The sequence below is a fragment of the Oreochromis aureus genome, linkage group 3 (genome assembly GCF_013358895.1).
Source record: "Oreochromis aureus strain Israel breed Guangdong linkage group 3, ZZ_aureus, whole genome shotgun sequence".
NCBI classification, from domain to species: domain Eukaryota; kingdom Metazoa; phylum Chordata; class Actinopteri; order Cichliformes; family Cichlidae; genus Oreochromis; species Oreochromis aureus.
Window position 1 is genome coordinate 14531932 of NC_052944.1, and position 19707 is coordinate 14551638.

A 19707-nucleotide genomic window follows, 5' to 3' on the forward strand; every position below is an offset into this window, starting at 1 on the left:
CGTCTAACTGTAGTTTAAAAACTGTCCATTATTTATTTTTTTGAATCAAATGAACGGTACGTTTTCAGATCTGCTCTTAAGTGAGGCATTTTTCAGACGCTCGATATGTAACATCAACATTCTGCAAAAGTCTCCCATTCAGACATGGCCTGCTTATTTTCCTCGTGACTTCATTGAGACGTATCATATCAGTGATTTGTGACTCTGTGTGAGCTCGGTGCTGGCTGACAGGCTCAGAGATACAGATCCCTCTTCTGGAATTTGAACAGCAAAAATTCATTGTAGATTAATATTTCAATCTTGCTGTAAATTAGAAGTGGACACCAGAGATGCATGCAGTCTGGGTATTGTGTGTGCATGAGGTAACACTGCTGCTTTGAAAGTTTTACGTAAATGTTCCAGTCATTGACTGTTACAAAAACACGGCCAGGCTGCTCATTCAGGCATAAAGCATGCGGATTCTGTCAGACTAATATTAAGAAATGAAATGTTTATACTGTCCATGGTCTGAAAGCTGAGCAGAAAGCACTCTGTTAAATCCCAGACTCTCCCAGGGGCTTTAGCAGTAGTTTATTACAGAGTAGCCAACCCGTGTGTGTGTGTGTGTGTGTGTGTGTGTGTGTGTGTGTGTGTGTGTGTGTGTGTGTGTGTGTGTGTGTGTGTGTGTGTGTGTGTGTGTGTGTGTGTGTGTGTGTGTGTGTGTGTGTGTGTGTGTGTGTGTGTGTGTGTGTGTGTGTGTGAGAGAGTGTGTGTGTGTGAGAGAGTGTGTGTGTGTGAGAGAGTGTGTGTGTGTGAGAGAGTGTGTGTGTGTGAGAGAGTGTGTGTGTGTAAGAGACAAACACGCGCCTTTGCGTTGTCAAGTGCCACATTTCAGCACCAGATCATGCCCTCCAGTATCTGAGCGATTGACCACTTGAATTAACTTTTATTTCCATTAGTGATGTCCCCACAGCAACAGGGAAGCCAGTCTGTTTAGAATGAGAATTGTCTGCAGCTAGGGCTGCCACAAACGATTATTTTGATAGTCGACTAGTCACCGATTATTTTTGCGATTAGTCGACTAATCAGATCATGCATCCATTGAACGTAAAACGTACAGCTTATTGCACCAGCATGCATCTGCTCTTATATAACTATCATTAGCTTACAACTTTAAGTGTTTAAGGTATGTGCTAACTAAAAATGAAGACAAGATGATAGTTTATTAAATTTAAATGAAATTTGCAGATTGTTTTGGTGGAGTTTAATAAACGCAGCCGTCTGCTCCTTGCTATCTAAAATATAACAGGACACCGGAGTATATTCTGGAGCATCTCACACTTCTGATAATCAGGTGTCTGCTTGACGTTTATTCAGCTGTGTAAAAACTATAACTTTCAGCCAAACCGATTTACTCATGAACAAATAAAATACTGAAAAAAGCCAAACAATAACATTTTTAAGTTATCTAAGTGGCTTATATATCATGTTTAACCTGAGTAGCGAAAGATTTGCCGGGAGTCCGGTGTTCTCACCGGCTCTAGTGAGCCTTGCCCCTGCCAGCTATCGAGCTAGTGGGTAACAGACGTCTCCGAAAACGTCGGAGCGCTTTTTGCAAATATGTGGTGTCTTGATAAACTGAGCAGATATTTGAAGTTTACACAGTTACATTCTCGCCTGAAAATATGTTAAACGTTTATTTTGTGACCCAGAAAGAATAATAACAGTAACATTAAAACTAACTAGCTGCCGCCATTGTTGGAAACTGAGCTGAGCTGCGCTATGAATTCTGGGACAGTTTCTTCTTCTTCGGGGTTTAACGGCAGCTGGCATCCTTGTACATGCAGTGCTGCCATCTTCTGTTTCAGTCCGTTATTACACTCTTAAATCCTACTACTTATTCCTGCATCTTTTGGGATCTTACAAAGCTTCAAACGACGCGTCGACTATTAAATTAGTCGTCGACGATTTTGATAGTCGACGTAATCGTGACTAGTCGACTAATCGTGGCAGCCCTATCTGCAGCTAACGTTAAATCTATTTGCCGATCTCCAACTTTGTGAACTGTTTTTGCAACATTTAACAAAAGCCGTTCTTTTGTATATTCCTTTTCTTTTAATGCCGCCCACTAAGACTAATTTCTAGGCTATTATTCTAACCCACTTCACCGCTAAAGCCCTGATTTTGTAACAAAGAAGCTGTCTGATAAAATTCCTGTGTGTAAAGGTCCAGTTCACCGAATGCCAGATGTTCAGAAGCCTTGGTTGACGAGGATGAGTGTAAAATGTAACTCTTACACTTGTACAGCAGTTTATTTTTGCCCTGTAAGTCATGCATAATGCTGATAGCGAAGCCTTATTAATCCTTGTCTAAGATGGCCCACAGCTCCTTGCGTTTTATCATGTAGAATTTGTTTAATCTATTTTGTAGTATTCACAAATAACAAGGAAATGTATAGATTTCTGTCAAATAACACAACCAGGATTGATTGGAGGCTGGTTGCCTTTAGTACCAAAGCCCCATTCTGAGCCAGGAAAACCCTGACTATGGTGATTAGATAATAACAGTGTGCTCTGTTCAGATGGATTTTTTCTGACACTTCTGACAGTTATGATACACAAAATATTGCTATCTAAGGACAATAAGCTCTCTTTGACACGTACACTTTTTATGTGCTTTGATCTTGGGTTGAAGAAAAGAATTACGGGAAGGAAGAGAGCACAACGGGTAATAGAAGTATGAAGAAGAAACCAGCATTAAGATAGATGGCAGGATTTAGGAAGTGACAAATCTCCATGGCAACACAGCCATCATGACTTCAGCTTGGTGTGTGTATGTTCCCTCTCACTCATAAAGTAGAAGTAATGCAGCTTCTGTCTGTAGTTGTTCTGTGTGCAGTAAAGTAAGTTTGCACATTGAGTCCAAATGTTGTTGGGGGATTGAATCTTTGATGCAATAGTAAAGTTTTTATGACTTTTAGACTTGAGTTATAACTGTTGTCCCCATATTACCTAATTTTTTACTAGAAATGTGCACTAGTCAGCTAAACATGTAAACATTGCTGCCTTTGCTAGTCAGAACCAGAAATGCTCGTTAAACTAAATATTCTTTTTTGGAATGAACGTCAGCTGCTGGCTTTAAGATGCTCTGCAGCAGCCTCCTATTGGAGCTGCATTTCTGCTAGGTGGAAAGTTGTGATGGATTACAGCTGTGAAAAACAGCACATTACTGCACTGTTTTGATCTAGAAAACCAAAGGTTGTATGTAGCCTGTGTCATAGTAAGCTGACATAACTGCTTGATAGAAGCATCGCATAATTCTATTCATAAAGAACGCTGCTGGTGCTAGCATTTAGACCAACCCTTAGCAGACTGACGTGGCATATGCATGCCAAAAAGTGCTTATAGGAATATGATCGACCTTTTCAAATCTCACACGAATGGGAACCAGCAGCTGCTTTCAGCTGCTTTTTCACAGGGCGCCTGTGTTGATGCCATGAAAAACAAATTGTGCTTTGAGTATCACCTGTAGCTAGAGCTGCAAGCAAAGATTATTTTAGATAGTCGACTAATCTGCCAAATTTTTCTTCTATTAGTGATTAATGATTATTTCAGTAACTCTTATCTCTGGCCAGGGCCTTAGCAACGCTCGTGTGTGTATCTCCGCTTCCTGTGGGCAAACCTCCTGTTCCAGGCTCCAGTACCTCACCTGCTCAAGTCTGCCCAACTGTGAATATCACCCTGTTGTCTGGTCCCACAGGCAATAAAATTAATGACCCAGGAAACACGTGAATTTGAAAATAGTCAAAAGTATTTTAACATCACTGAATAGGACTGTCTGAATAAAAATGAAATAAATAAATAAAAATAGCAAAAATTAAAGTGCTAGTAATGTTTATGCAAAAACTAATGTACAAATGGGAAACTAAAAAAAGCTTTGAAAGTTTAAAGATAATTCAGTTCATGAGTTTACGATTACAGTGGACATGCTAACGATGCTTTCTGTCATGACTTCAGCCATTTGTAGCCACTCCTGTTTACTGGCTTACTTCTAGCTGCTAACAAAACTGAAATGGTGTTCGCTTAGCAAACATCATTCTGACAAGTTTCCGACAGGTAAGCTAACATAAACAATACTGTACAAACATTAACATAAACTAATTAAACTATTAATTCTGAAATGTCACAGCTCCAGGGTGCCGACTTTTTAAATGCCCGTGCACTGCAGCAGTGCTGTCGCGGAAGGAAAGGTCCACGTTGCACAATCTGCTTTAAATTTGTTTTCTGTCAAAGAAAAAAAAAAAAATCTTATTTACACTTTCTTCCGTCCTTTGTTGTTCTTCATTAGTATTGCATGTGGTCTTGACAGACGATACAAGCGTTAGTGACCTCATAGCTTCCTGTAGTGTATTGCAGTTACAAAAACGCATTTATGTGACTTAAGGATATGACTCGTCAACAATAAAATTCAGCGTCGACATCATCGATTACGACGACAAATCGTTGCAGCCCTACCGATAGGACATTAACTTACTGCACAGCATTCAAGGATATTGGTAGTGAGCAAGTAGGGGCAGAAAACTATAGCTTAATAACTTTGTTTCTTTTTAAAGAAGCATGGCCACACTTGATTAAGCCCAATTTAATATTTATTAAATAAGATTAAGTTGGACAAGTGTATTTAAGGAGGACTCCTCTCATTAACTACACATCTTGCTGCCAAATTACAGCAAGAGGTTTGTTACAGACCACCTCAGATTTCCTCACATGGTAAATTGGCTATTTGAAGGCAGCTTACAAGCCTGTTAGTAAGATCACATGTAGCTGACATTGCAGCAGCTCTATTAATGAAGTCAGAGAATCTGGCTGGGCTTGAAGATTTTCCATTTTTCTTGTTTGGATGTACAGGCTTCCAATTACAGCTGAGTATCCGTGTAAATGGTCTTTAAAATCGAAGAAAAGCGAAAATTCTGAGTTATGACTTGGTTTAACTCTGGATTTGATTGGAACTTAAACAATAAAGTAATATTACTACTGCTATGTTGAAATTGTCCAGCTCCAAGCCCTCTTTATAATTTATAAGCTTTATTTTTTGATTAATTATCAGCTGTTGTTTTCTTTATTTGTATCAGCTGATTTGTAGGTTTTTGCTTGAGGGTAAAACTACAAATATTGATGTATTGTCAAATAGGAAACTGTCAGCTCATTACTCATGCATTAAAAAAAAAGAAAAGAAAACATTGTCGGTTACTTTTCAGTCTGAAATACTACAGTGCAGTGTGTTGTTTCAAGCTTTCTCTGAGGCTTCAACAACAAACTGAAGTTGTCTCTAGACAAGAATGGAAAGAGTCGCAAATTTGTAGTTAATCATTTCAAATGAGGGGGAACATTGCAAGAATGTTTAATTGTTAACAGCAGTTTGGGATGTGGTGTTTAAAAATGTAATTTGGAAAGAAAAACAGCATCTAATAGTAGCTGCCAGTGTACCATGTTAGTTGTTGCCAACATTGGTAACAAAGTTGCAAGATTTTAATTGTGTGTAACTGCATTAGTTGACATGTCTTTGTCATAATGCTGCTTTTTTTAGAATTAAACTCGCACAGTTTGTTACATTCTACAGAGATGTAACTAAAATAATCCTTCTATCCTAATTTCAGACAGTTTCTCTTATAACTACTAATAAAATTTCAGTTGTGATTACAATTGAATGTACACTTAGCGCTTAATCAGTTTAATGGTTGATAATTAACTGTCTTCTGGTAGTAGTAAACTGGAAAGAATGAACGGTGTCTGTTTCTCTTAATGTGCTGCAAGTTGGGTCATTTTTTCTTACCCTAGCTTAGTTTGTAATGATCATTTTTCTTGGTTTGTTTAAAGTTCACCTATCCCTGTTTTTTAAACCTTAGGTTGGCTCTCTGTTGTTGAGGTCAGTTGACAAAAGCAGCCAAACACAGGCCAATCTCACATTTGGTTTCGGCTGTCCTACTATTAGTGCATAACACATACTTCTTGTGCAGCCCTCCCTTACTTTCGTAACTGCACTGTTGTATTTGAAAGAAAAAAGACTGTATCTGAGTGCCTTCCTCCCAGAACTCAGATTAGTAAAGGTCAGTGATTGGAAGTCAAAACACAGGCAGTACCTTGGATTAGCTCGACTGCTTTGCCTGTATGTCTGTGTTGTGGTCAATTGCAAATGCTTGTGTTTACAGTGTGACAGAGAGTGGATTTAAGCTGCAAACATCTTGTCAGTGACTTTTCATCTTGAGCATGTGCTGGGAGGAGTGTTTTAGTTGGACTGGGTCTGAACACTATACTGCCATTATATTTATATTTTAGAACAGGGCTGTCCTCACTGCAGATTAGTTGAGACACGGTAGCCAAAAAAGTGTGGCTCTGAGTTTTGCGGGTGGCTTATCTTCCTTTATTTCATTGTACTGCAGATGTGTAACAGGTTGGTAAACCTTGTGAACTTTCACAGCCAACCTTATATTAAGTAACAACAATATGAAACAGCCAAATTACAAATGAACTAAACGGTAATTTCACTAAAATTTAAATATCACTTTGAATATGGGTATTTATATATGGGGGGGGATCTGTTTAGTGTCCTGTGTCACCCTTACTGCACAGGCACACAGTTACTTTTATTATGCCTTAACAGTGTCCCCACAGTCTTAAGTTGCAAAGTGTATGAAGATAATTAAAATAGAATACTTCCCTAACCCCATGGTATCATGTATTGCAATTACAAGAAATTCATTACTTTATACAAACCAGAAACTTGTGTAAACATGTTAATGCTTGTGTGTTACTGTAAGGAAGTGGCTTACAAAGGTGTCAAGACATTCGCACAATGTGCATGTTTTGGTTTTAAGCATTCTATAGCTGCTGCAATACAATCACCACAGGAGTGTTTAAGTAAGAGATAATAAAAATACAAGTTTTACAGTCCATATATGGACTCGTTTTTTGTTTTTCATGTCAGTAACATGAATCTCCAAGTACTGTATTGGATCAGAAGCACATATTTGGTCCAGAGAAAGTTGGGAGTCACCATGGCAACCAAGAAAGTGAAGTTTTAAAAGAAGTGGCAGCTGTTGTACGTTTTAACCCAAGCTTGTGGTTTGGTAAACCTGACCCAGCAGCTTTTGATGCCTAAACATAACCAACTTGTTTTTCACATTCAAATCTAAACACACCCTCTGTACTCCATAAACATGACTAATTTGTTTTAGGATAATGCCAGAACTTAACTAGGCAACAGCATTTTAATTATTAGCTTATTTAAAAATGATAAAAATCCGAGATATTAATGACCTGAAATTTGGTCTCTGGTAAGACAGCCATCTCCACCACCAGAACCTCCAACCTCCAAATGGTGCAAATGCTCCCACTAATGGCTGGTTGATGGGTGGTTTATGTGGTTTTCAGTTTGTTTTAGTTAGAATTTTTTATTTGAAAGTGGAAAAACGTCAATTTTTCATGTATATGTAAGAGAAGTCATGTGCAGGCATCAAAAGTAAATGGTGGTAAATCTTTCTTGAGGAGCATGGGGGGGAAAAAATGTCCAAAAATTCGAATCATTAGTTTGATAGGTTGTGACTATTTCATGAGATGACGCGAGAATGCGTTGACTTGAAGTTGTCTGTAAAATCTGGACTAAATTGAACTCTCAGACCTCTGAGATAGCATCCTAACCATAATGCTAGGATAATAGAATTTTTCAGTTTGAAAATTAAGACTGTAAACATGCAGCTGGTTTCACTGGAAAGGTTTTTTTTTTTTTTTTTCCCCAAATCTCATCTTTAATGTCCCTCATTAATGTGCTGGTCGATTAACTAAAGTTTAGAATTGTGCCTTTAATTTCTGTGCTTATTTTAGCTTTGCTAGGTAGATTTGTCGGGATTTTTGTCTCCAGTTTACCACCTAAACTTTTTCCACTGAGAATAGGATCAACTCTCCAATGGCCTCTGATGGTCTTGACGGACATGAAAATATAGATTACGCTGAGTCTTTGTGTGGTTAAACTCTTGTCTAAACTGTGTATATTCCCAGTTCCACGTTGGTATTCATGAGTCAGAATCAACTTCAGAGAGTAATATAAGTAGAAAACAATGATGTCACTTATTGTCCTCCGACACGTCTATAATTAAAACTGGGGGAGGTGTGTGTGTGTGTGTGTGTGTGTGTGTGTGTGTGTGTGTGTGTGTGTGTGTGTGTGTGTGTGTGTGTGTGTGTGTGTGTGTGTGTGTGTGTGTGTGTGTGTGTGTGTGTGTGTGTGTGTGTGTGTGTGTGTGTGTGTGTGTGTGTGTGTGTGTGTGTGTGTGTGTGTGTGTGTGTGTGTGTGTGCGTGTGTGTGTGTGTGCGCTGGGGGAGGGGGTTTGCATGGTCTGCAGCTGCCCAAAAATGAAGGAAGAATCAGAAGACAAAAATAGTCAGACATGAAAGAGGAGAGGAGGAAGACTAAAGAGCGGAGGGGTGTAGGAAGCATGAAGGAACTTGGAGGAAACGCGCTTGAATTGTAAAGACCAGTATTGGCCCTCAGAACTAGTTTGCAGGACGTGCTATCCCAGCAGGAATCTCCACTGATTGTAGCAGTTTAGAACAACCACAGTCCAGTGGCTGAGCAAAAAGTCGGCTATCGCAGAGTCAGTGGGGATGTGATACTGTTTAAAAGCCAAGCTAATTGTGCACGCTCATTATATCTGGACTTCACATGAAAAAGGCCACAAATACAGTAAACAGGCAAAAAAAGGAGAACTAGATGAAGTGGTACAATGCCCCCGCACTCTCTCTCTTCATCTGGGTGTGAATTTCAGATGGTATCGCCCTCAGAAGTCAAGTTTCATACTTTACACTGCCTCAGTTAGTCCGTTTGCTTTAAATATGGTTTAATGTTCTTCTGGCTTCTGTTTTTGTGTCAATTTCTGTTTTAATGTAATGTATCAAATGGCGTGGTGACCACAGGCATGCATCAGCCCTTTGAAGTGTCTCTCACATTTACAGTCAGTCATTGTTTATGAACTAATGTTAATTAATCCAAAAAAGTAGAATCATCTTTACAACTCCCAAAGATTATGCAGAGTTGCTCACTCACATGTAGATATTGTTCAGTAACCTTGTTGTTATCTGAAATACTATGTGTTTAGAAAGGGGCTGTCCCTTGAGTCTAAATGCTTTTATGGACAGTCGCACTGTGGTAGGGAGCTAGCAGTGTAGCATCCAGCAATCGGGCAAGAGTTCACGTCTTCAGCGCGCGTGTGAAAAATTGGCTTAAAGTGTGGGAAAGCAACCTAATGACAAATTGTCCAGTCTTAACCTTATAATCATCTAGATTTTCCTCTCCTTCAGCATGAAATTAAAGAATTCACACTCCCACAGACTAAACTTTTGCATTTGCAGTTTCAGTTAGTTCAATGTACGCTTGTCTTTTATTTTTAAAGTTGCCATCCAGAAATTAAACAGCGTGAATGACTCCTGCTGCTGTCGCTCTGGCAGACACAAATTGACAGTTCCTTTACTGCTCAGCAATCGTGATTACAAACTGTTCTCAAATTTACACCATCACTGTATTGACCCTAAAACGTGCACAGCTGAACAGTGGCAGTGCTGTGCTGCACCTGTGCTCTAGATGCAGTTTCTTCTGGATTCACAGGGCTGTTCCTCTTTATTTCCTCTTGCTGCATCTTCATAAGTGTATCTCTGATGGGGATTTTTTCAAAGCTTGGCTGTTTTTAAATGCAGATTGCAGAAATTCCAAGTTGCTGGTTCTTCCAGTATCTTTTCATGAAATGGTTTTGAATTTTATTTTTGGGAGCTCAGATTATTCTTATGTGTGTGAATGACTAGAGAGCAGCTATCCACCTGTTGGTACTGACATCAAGTATTTCTACAACAAACAACCCTCAAACAAACAGCGTTGCTATAACTTTAATGCAAGTAAACATAAAAAGGTAAATACCCAGTGATGTTTGGAGGATTACTGAAGTTTGGTTAGTTGACATAACCTGATGCACTTCCTCGTGGTAGCTGCAGAGCTGTGGTTAGGCCGTTATAACCACATTAGGGAAGATGTAAGATGGGGGTTAAATTGTTCTTAATAAGAGGCAGGCAAATGCCATCATGTGACAGGAAGAAGACAAAAAACAGACAAAACATCTGAAACGACCTTATCCACAACACAAGGTTAGTCATTCTGTGTTGTCGTGTGATAAAGTTCTGATCCTAAGATTAGCATCCCCACTGAAATCTTAGATTGCTTCATAGTGTTTCTTTTCTGAAGCGTTCAAATATTTGATGCGTGGAACATCATCATATCTGTTTTTCTCTCTATCTGCCTGTAGAGTCTGAGGCTGACAGTTGAGTAGGTTTTGGTTCACTGGAAATGACTCGACTCTTCGCATGATTTACAGTGTCTCCATCGCCACTCGTTTATTGTAATGCGGTCTGTTTGTGTGCAGTTGTCTTTATTTATTTAACACAGAATGGTTGATTTATTTTCTTAGTCATTGTTGACAGCGACAGCTTCACCTGTCAGTCTGGCTGGTACTGTCATTTCAGTCATATCCACTGCAGTGAAGTTAAAGCACACATCACTGATTCCTGCAAACAGTTCAGTCATGAAAATGTACCGTTTCTTGTCTAGCTGAAAATGCAGTGAGAGGAAAAAGCCAGGATGTGATTTCCTATGTACACATGGAATGTTATTGCAGTATAAGAGAAGTACGGCAATTTTATGTCATATATTGGGATATTTGTAATTAGAGCTGTTTATATATAGTAGAGCTAATTTGTTAAATTTTGTGATTTTTATAATATGTTGTTTTATGAACTCTGAGGACACCCCAGCTGATGTAGAAATCAGCTTTGCACCGTCAGATTGGGCCTCATTGTCTCAAGTAGTGCCCACACTGGACATTTTGTCTGTCTCCCTCTCCCACATGTTCCAAAAATAAAAATCATTTGCTTCGCCCCTCACATAAGTGCACATAAGCCCCCTTCTCCTGTCCTCTGGGCTTAATGTAGCTGTCATTTGTTTTTTTTGTCTCAATTCCCCCGATTGTGTCGGAGCTTAATCTGGCCTGTTACATGCTATGCAGGTCTGCACTGTCAGGATGAGGATGCTTGAGCATGTGTGCGCGGGGGTTTGTCGGGACGCAGACGTTAGATCATACCATCTGGAGCAAGGAACACGCAAACATAGTGAAGTAATCACGCTTATCTTTCTTTCCCGTGGCTCGAGATTTGCTAACGGGGAAGACGGTGTTGATAAAAACGTGGTCTGAGGGTATTTTGCAACCCAATGACAGCTTCTCATTCGCGCAAGCCAGGAGGAGATAATTGGGTGAATAAAATGACCGGTCAGTGGGAGACGACAAAAGAAAGGGTCAGTTTGTACTGACATCTTTACTCTTTACCAGCAGTGTGAATTTCACCTGACGCTTTCTTCCGTTGGTATCAAATCTCTGAGAGATGTGTGCAACTCACACCCTCACCTTTGTGCGTATTCTAGTGTGTGTGTGTGTGTGTGTGTGTGTGTGTTTGAGACTCGTCACCCTGGAGCCAGTCGTTCTCTCCTCTGACCCTGATCCCCGTCACCTGTCTGCTCAGATCACACACACAGACACACAATTGCTGTGACCCTTTCCTGGAGTTGAAATCCAATCGCAGTTGCCAGCCATGCAAAACTTGCCAGCACAGCAAGGTTGTGTTTTTCTTTTTCTTTTTTAACGTTGGGGGGTGTATGCGTTTGATTCGAACAACTTACTGTCTGCTTTGTAATGAACGGCTCTGTACGACCATTTTAAATGACTTAAAATAACACGTGCACGATATTGACCTTGGACTGAGTCGTGCAAAGAACTTAAATGATGTCTAACCTTTTTTCCAAAAAAGTCCAGCAGCTGAGTTAATCAGTAGTTACACAAAATATACAAAATATCAAATGTTAAAATTCAGAAACTTTCCTAAATCACTGAAAGTATGCTGAGAAACAGTGTTTCATAAAGTCCATCAGCTACATTAAATCTTTTAGTAATATGTAAACATGCTTGTGAAATCTCAGTATGCAAGAGACAAATCCGAAAACCTAAAATTAGATGATCTTCATGTGGCACTGCACTAAAAACTGATGTTTCTGTAGTGGAACTCATGGATCGGCTCAGAAACACTTGGAACATCTTTATTAAATGGATCAGTATTTATTTCCTGGTTTTCTACTTGATATGAGTAAATGCAATTAAAATGACTCTGGGGTAAAGCAGAGAATTGCCATTTTCTGTGATGATATTGTGTGATAAGTGCAAAAGCCACAACTATCTCATATGTCTTGTAAGACACAGTTAATGCTGAACCATATTTACAAATTTCAGTGCCACATGCTGACGTTCATGGCTTTTCTGGGAAGGCCTTGGATACTTCATCGGGTCCTAATAGCATGCTAAATGTATACCACATGTATGGCTAGCGTAATGTTCTGGGTGCCCTACAGTCCAGACCTGTCACCAGTTGGACACAAGGCCCCAAATTGTTAAAAGCTGAGAATATGTAAACATGTTGAGACTGGGGAAAAATATTTGGCTTTGAAGAGAAAAAAGAATCTACTCAGTAACTAAAAACTTGTTGCTTAAAAACAGGGTCAGCATGTCTAGATCTAACGTGTCTAGATTATAACCAACCTCTAAGGGTCTGCTTGTCCTAGTGACGTAAACTTGAGACTGTGAGCGCAAGGGTTTGTGTTGTGGGGATATCCGCGTACCTGCTAATTTTTTGTGACTTTACAACGCACCGACGTCACCCCAGGCAACAGACTTGAAGCAAACCTTTTTGAAGTACAACAGGAATGACTACTCGGCCGTCACGTCTCCAGCTGCCTGTGACCACAACAGAGGATAATTGAGGCTTAAGCCCACAGTGGTAGCGCCTATCCTCAGTACATAAGAGAACCAGTTTATCGGACTGTTAGCTTAGTTTTAGAGTTCAGCAGTTCTCTGACGTCTGCACATGCCTAAATAATAAGCACTGCCATAATGTGGTAGGTACTACAGGGAAAACTGTGAATTTGAAACTTAAATGTTAGAAATGGTGTAATGTGAGCAGTCCACCAGCAGAACTGGTAACCTATACAAGTTTTAATAAGGAAAAAAGGGGAAGTTTCCATTTCTTGCTGTATTTTTAATCAGCATTTGCTTCCCAGCTATTTACAGATTTTCTTACATCTGAAGCAACACATGTGGTGTTTTCTCTCTAATGGTGACAGCTGTCGGATGAGGACGGTTTCCAATTACATCTCTACGTTTAAAATGCTTGATTACTGTCTTCCTCCAAAAGTTCACGGAAAAAACTGTGTTTGTGTGTGATACTTATTATATTTCACTTGGGTAATTGTTATATAATCACTGATCCAAATGCTTTGAAGATTCAGAAGATTGCCTTTTACTTTAAAGTCGTGTACTTTTTTTTTTTAAATCATTGATTCTGTGTTCTTGCAGTTCTAAGGAAATAGAGCTGGTCAGTGGGACTAAAGTCAGAGAATCACAAACGTTTTAAATGCTCTGTAATTTGTGCTCTGTCATGTTTCTTAGTTAAATTTCTTTAGCCTTCTGCTTACAAGTCATTACATTGTCTTTATGGTTAAACTGCACTGTATTCCCTCTTTCTCAGGAGTCCAAGTTATCATCTGGCCGCTCCAGTACGTCGCGAGGTCGAAACTCCGTGGCCACGACCACATCAGACGAGCAGCCGCACATCGGTAACTATCGGTTACTGAAAACCATTGGCAAAGGCAACTTTGCCAAGGTCAAACTGGCACGACACGTCCTCACCGGAAAAGAGGTAGGCATGTGCGCACGCGCCCACACACACAGGCTAGATTGGACTGTACGCTTCAATCTTATCCTGCGGTTCCACTTACAGAGTCGTTCTGACTTTGTGAACTTGGCTTTTATTTTTAGCTGCTTCGATCACATTCAGGAGAAATGCTCTAGTATTGACTCTTTATTTAACCAGAAACAGAATCGTCAGTGTTTCAATAACAAACAGGCAATGCTAGGGAAACTGCTGAGACATGCTGTCATGTTGTGATGATGAAACCTGATGATCACTGCTGGTGGTGATAATAATAATAATAACAATAATAATAGTAGTAATAGTAATAATAACAGTAATAGTAATAATAGTGTACTTATTGACAATACAAGTATACCTGGTAATTAGACTTTGACAGAAAAGAAGCCTCAACCTTTTTTTCCCCCAGTTGGCAAAGATGGTAAAAAGCAGGAAAAATGGCTGCTAAGTGTTAATCTGTCTTCCTGTTGCTGAGTGTAGGGCAGGGTTCATGCTGTGCTACACAGTAGGTTTGGTCTGAGGCTTGCATGGCTTTGGAGACAGTGCATCTGCTGCAGGAGATTAGTTCACTATTGTCAGCCTGAATAGAGAGGCCCTAAATGTCTCCGGTTTACTTTGAATTCCAGATGTGATGTAACCCGGTGATCAGTCCCTTTAAGGGAAAAGCTGGGACTGCAGTGAGCCCATGCTTGGTTCTGTCTGTTGCCCAGTCAAGTCGGCTCTCCAACTGTGTGTATGTGTGTGTGCATGTTTGTGAGTGTGTGTGTGTGTGTGTGTGTGTGAGAGAGAGAGTGAGTGGGGTGGGCGTGCTCTGTCAATGTGTGACAACTCTGTGCCTGACACCCTGATAACATGCCATGTGACCTGCTGGCTGGCGCACACGTACTCTCGCACAAAACGAAAACAAGGGATAGTCAGAGGGCACGAAGGAGTCAGATTGACGAGCACAACCAGAAACAGGAGTGAAAGAAAGACGTTAGTTGACAGTGAAAGACAATAATTGGACTGAGGAGTAGCCCTCCCTTTTCCGTGTCCCTTTGAAGACACGATTCTTTGTTCCCCCTGCCTTCATGTCCTCTCTCTTCATTTTCTGCATCATCCTCTTTTTCCTACAGCTCTCACTTTGAATCCATCCCATCTGTGCATTTCTCTCTCTCTCTCTCTCTATATATATTTTCCTCTGTGCCTGTTTTGATTATTTGTCTTTGCCCTTATGGCTTTTTGTTTTTCAGTCTCCCTTGCTGGGGACTGCTGTTGGATTATGAGCTGTAGGCCCTTAAAATGGCATGGATAAAAAGCATGCTTCAGCTTGAGAGAGTGTGTGTGTGCCTCTCTCCTATTTTCTATCCTATTACGCAACTATCACCTGCTGCGATTGTGTATTTATCACTTAATGCTGTGAAATTGTATCATATCTTGTGTGTGTGTGTGTGAGATGTGTCCCAAAAAGAGAGAAGTGTGTGGACATTTGTGTTTGTGCGGTGCTGTCGCAGGCTGTGGTTTTGCGGATTTGTGTGAGCAAAATGCGCCATAATAAATGAATCAAAGTGTAATGACAAGTGAGCACACTCTTGCTTTGCTTCTAGGTGGCTGTAAAGATCATAGATAAGACACAGCTCAACTCCTCCAGTTTGCAAAAGGTGAGTTACCTCGCTTTCTTTCTCTCTCGCACACACACAGAGACACACACTCCCCCACACACACACTCCCAGCACAGAATTTAAACCTCAGTCCTTCTCATCCCTTTTCTCAGAAGTCATTTTAAGCCGCTCTCCCTGCCCCAAGTGTCTTTTTCTCTCGTTCTCCCTCGCTCTCTCTGGCTTTCTGAAGTGGTCTAGTTTTCGGAGAGAGTTTTAATTACAGGAAACAAGCTGCAATTACTTCCTTTGATCGTGGCAGGGTGGGGTCTGTCCACTTACACGCACACACTGTCTAACCATGTATACGTGCACACTGAACGCACACACCAACCATTCCACAGACATAAGGCGCAGAGTATATGCTTCTATAAACGCCGACGCACAGATGATAAGGAAATGTAAAGACGAAGGAAAAAGGTCACACGGAAGTCGGAACAGGAATTGGCAGGGAATGCTAGTGAAAATACGCTATCATATCTTGAAGTGGCTTTTTCTTTTTCTTTTTTAAACATTGATTTATATAAAGGCCCGAACTAAGAATACATCAGTCTGAAGTCTCAAGTTTTTAAATCTCAAAAAAAAGCCAAGCAGTTTTAGTTTCATTCAGCATAAGATTTAAATATGTTTGCTGTGGACTATATAGTGTGGCGGATTAGTACACGTTTGCACTCCAGGGCAATGTGGCTCATTTATCCGTTTTATTTGGGTTATCAGACAGTTAATACAAGTTAGTTGGTTTTGCAATCCAAACAAAGAGGCTGTATTTTTGTGTATTTTTTTCTAGCTGCAGAGCACACAATAGGTGCAACAGTGTAGCCGCTTTCATGTTAACATAAGCATAAACTCAGCTTTAATGTTTTGATGTCGTTTTTAGATTACGCTCAAGGACAGCAGTCTTTGAAGAAGGTAACACTTATAACAAAGCAATAAATATTTTACACTGAGATGCTGCTTTAGTGGTGCATTTAGGGCTGTTGGTAACTTTAATAGTTCCTGGTTTGCACAGTTTTTGTATGGATAAATAGTTAATGTGCCCATAAAGTGCTCAGTCGGCCTCGCTTGACCTTATCTGCTGACTCAGAAGAAATATAATGAGCAGAGAGCAGCGCATCTTTACGCCCTTAACTGATATGAAATATGCAATGTTTTATACTACATGCACGATTTAACACTACAGTCTAATACATGGGCTCAGAACCTTCTATAATTTGGGGTCTGTATTTTGATATTTGGCTATTGTGGTTATTAAAAAGGCCATACTCCCTTTATGCAGTTATGGGAATGCAGCTTATTACAGCTTATAAACTGTGCCTCTGTAAACTATCATTTACTGTTGGGTCCTGATTAATTCTGTGTCTTTGTTGGTCATAATGATTGATTATTGAAGTGCCACATGGAAAGAGAACACAATCTCTCATTTTGGAGAAGCTTATGAATAGATTCTGCTGCTGCACGATGCTGGAGGCATGTAATAAACTCACATGAAAGACTTTGAGAAACATCTGGAACCAGCAGCTGTTAAAACGATCAATTTGGCCGTGCCGAAACAGACAGAAGTGTTATTGGGTCTGATCTAGAAAGATTACGGTTCTAACTTTAACAGAAAAGTTATTGAGCTGATATGTTCAGATGTTACCTGCAGGAAGTGCTTGTCTAGAAAACGCTAAATAGTTGCCTTTAACTGATTTTTGTTCAATTATGCAATTCTAAATTGCACCAGACTTTAGATTGAGAGCGGAATTACTTTGATCTCTGTTGGTGTATCATCACTAACTGTTTTTGTTTTCCTTCCTGCTCTTGAACAGGAAGTGAGTGTTTGTGTGTCAGTGTCAATTTACCCACCACAAACAGAGATTCTGGAGTCTTTGTAATCATACAGAAATTACAATACTGCCGTTTGTTTTCGCTCCCTGTCATTTGGAGCAAATGCACATAATCAAGTGATAGACATTTACACTGGAGAAATGACCGTATAAATGAGTGTCACAACAAGAAAAACTCCCTCTGCAGTCTGATGGCGTGTTTGACGATCTGTCTCGTTTCTCACAGCTCTTCCGGGAGGTGAGGATCATGAAGATGTTGAATCATCCCAACATAGGTGAGTCACCCTGAAACATGAGGTTCAAGTGTGTCGTCACTTGCTGGGAGCCAGTGTTTTTAAGGCCATGTAGCCAGATAATATTAATCCTGTTATTTGTTTTTGGTTTTTTACCCCTTTTTACTTTCATTCTTGCTCTTTGCTCTGCTTCTCCCTTTGTTCTCTTCTATTCCCTTGCCCCATCACTCCCTCCTGCTCCATTCCTCTTGCTTTGCCTTTCTCTTTCTACCTGCAGTCAAGCTCTTTGAGGTGATAGAAACAGAGAAGACTTTGTACCTGGTAATGGAGTACGCTAGTGGAGGTAAGTGCGTGTCACTGTGAAGTGATTCCCCCTAAAAGTTGTCATTCTGTGATAGATTATAAGTAAACGAAAAAAATAAGACTTTTATAAGCAGGATCATTTGCAAAGAGCTTTATTATTGATAAATTTGCTGAAAATGAATGCAACTGTAAATGTTATTATAATAATCTATTTATGTTATTGAGTCAACGTGATGACCAGATTTTATTTATTTATTTTTTTCCTCCTGAAAACATGAAATTGGAAAATATTAGCAGACTGCTTGTTGGTACTGCTGTTGTATCATTATAAGTCAAGTCTGTAATAAAACAGAGTTTCAGTAATAAACTCCTAAAGGACAACGTTCAGTTCAGTACTCCTCTGACCCTTTATTCTGGAGGCAGGTATCCAGTTCCAGCACTAAATCTGCTCTCCTCCTCTTTCTGTCGTCTCCCAGGAGAGGTCTTTGATTACTTGGTGGCTCATGGCAGGATGAAGGAGAAGGAAGCCCGTGCCAAATTCAGACAGGTGTGTTGGGTTGAAAACTGCTGATCTTTTCCCCTCCTTTCACAGAAACTAGTCCAACTTTGTATGCGTCGTATGTTTCAAGCCAGTTTGGACTGATATTAAGAGTGTACAGTTTGTACTAAGTCTTGCATCACTAGCTCTATCTCGAAATTGCTTTTTGGATGAACTCCTAATGAAGAGCTCACTGTTTGAACCTCTCCATCCTGTCATCCCTCCTCTCCCCTGCTTCTCCCTGTTCCCTCTCTCTCGCTCACTTTGTCACTCTCCAGATTGTGTCAGCTGTGCAGTATTGCCATCAGAAGTGTATAGTACACAGAGACCTCAAGGTGAGAACACACTCGAAGGCATTATTGAATTAGAGTCGGTGTCAAAGCAACCTCCTCCCCTCTCCGCACCTCCACATTTAATCTTCATACAATCGGCTCTTTGAGCTGAAATCCCACCTCCACAAACGAGTCACCCAGACGATATTCACAAAGTCTGTTAAACGCAAACGTGCATTGTATACATTTCTCCTCCGATGTCATCTTTTTGTTGTGTTTTGTTATTTTTTCCTTCTGCCAGTTCATCTTAGATTATCCCAAAAACCAAAGCGCACAATATGCACACACAGATCCAAGGCCTCTGGGTCAGTTTGGTTCATAGTATTATGCAGAGTTGTAAATCCTCTTATTGTCCCACCAGACAGACCTGTAGTCAACACATTATCATGATTAGTGGGACAAAAACCTCCTATTTCAAAGTTGTTTCTAGTCTATTTTGGGTTTTTAATGACATTTTAACAGCTTTTAGGAAGGTCATGGATTTCCTACACATAACAGTTACTAATGGTTGTCATTTAACACACACGACACACACACACACACACACACACACACACACACACACACATACACACAATAAAAGGCAGGCTGAGAAGTAAGCCGTTTCTGGTTGAGACAGAAGGATTATCATAATGCTTGCCTTCCTTCACATTAACACAATCACTGTTGATCTGAGGGTTGTAAAATAAAATAAAAATCGAGCACAGGCTTATTTCTAAGTGCTCCAAAAGGGTGGCTGTAGACCTGCTGATATCACCCGATTTTGTCCATAAGAAAGTTGGTTGGCAAGGTTGTAAACATGTTGATCTTAGACCCTCATACTTCGATTGACCTACTTTTAGAACCAGCCTCAAGTGGCCACTAGACGAACTGCAGGTTTAGGCACTAATGCCATGGCTTCATTTTTCAGGCCTGCTGTTTGGTCTTACACTGAGAGCAAATTTTGATGAGTGTGCATTTTCACACGGAGACTAAAATGACCCCATTTGAGTGCCAAGACTTTAAAAAAATAAAT

General features: G+C 40.1%; 1 protein-coding gene across 9 annotated transcripts in view; it reads left to right on the plus strand.

Annotated features, from left to right (window-relative positions):
- mark2b (MAP/microtubule affinity-regulating kinase 2b) overlaps window positions 1–19707 on the plus strand; it is a 51752-nt gene that overhangs the window by 9542 nt on the left and 22503 nt on the right. For all 9 annotated transcript variants that reach the window (XM_031736774.2, XM_031736767.2, XM_031736772.2 and 6 more), the window contains exons 2-7: window positions 13641–13811; window positions 15410–15463; window positions 17513–17561; window positions 17797–17862; window positions 18299–18369; window positions 18639–18695. In XM_031736774.2, the coding sequence (XP_031592634.1) occupies window positions 13641–13811; window positions 15410–15463; window positions 17513–17561; window positions 17797–17862; window positions 18299–18369; window positions 18639–18695 (468 nt within the window). The remainder of the gene's footprint in view (window positions 1–13640; window positions 13812–15409; window positions 15464–17512; window positions 17562–17796; window positions 17863–18298; window positions 18370–18638; window positions 18696–19707) is intronic.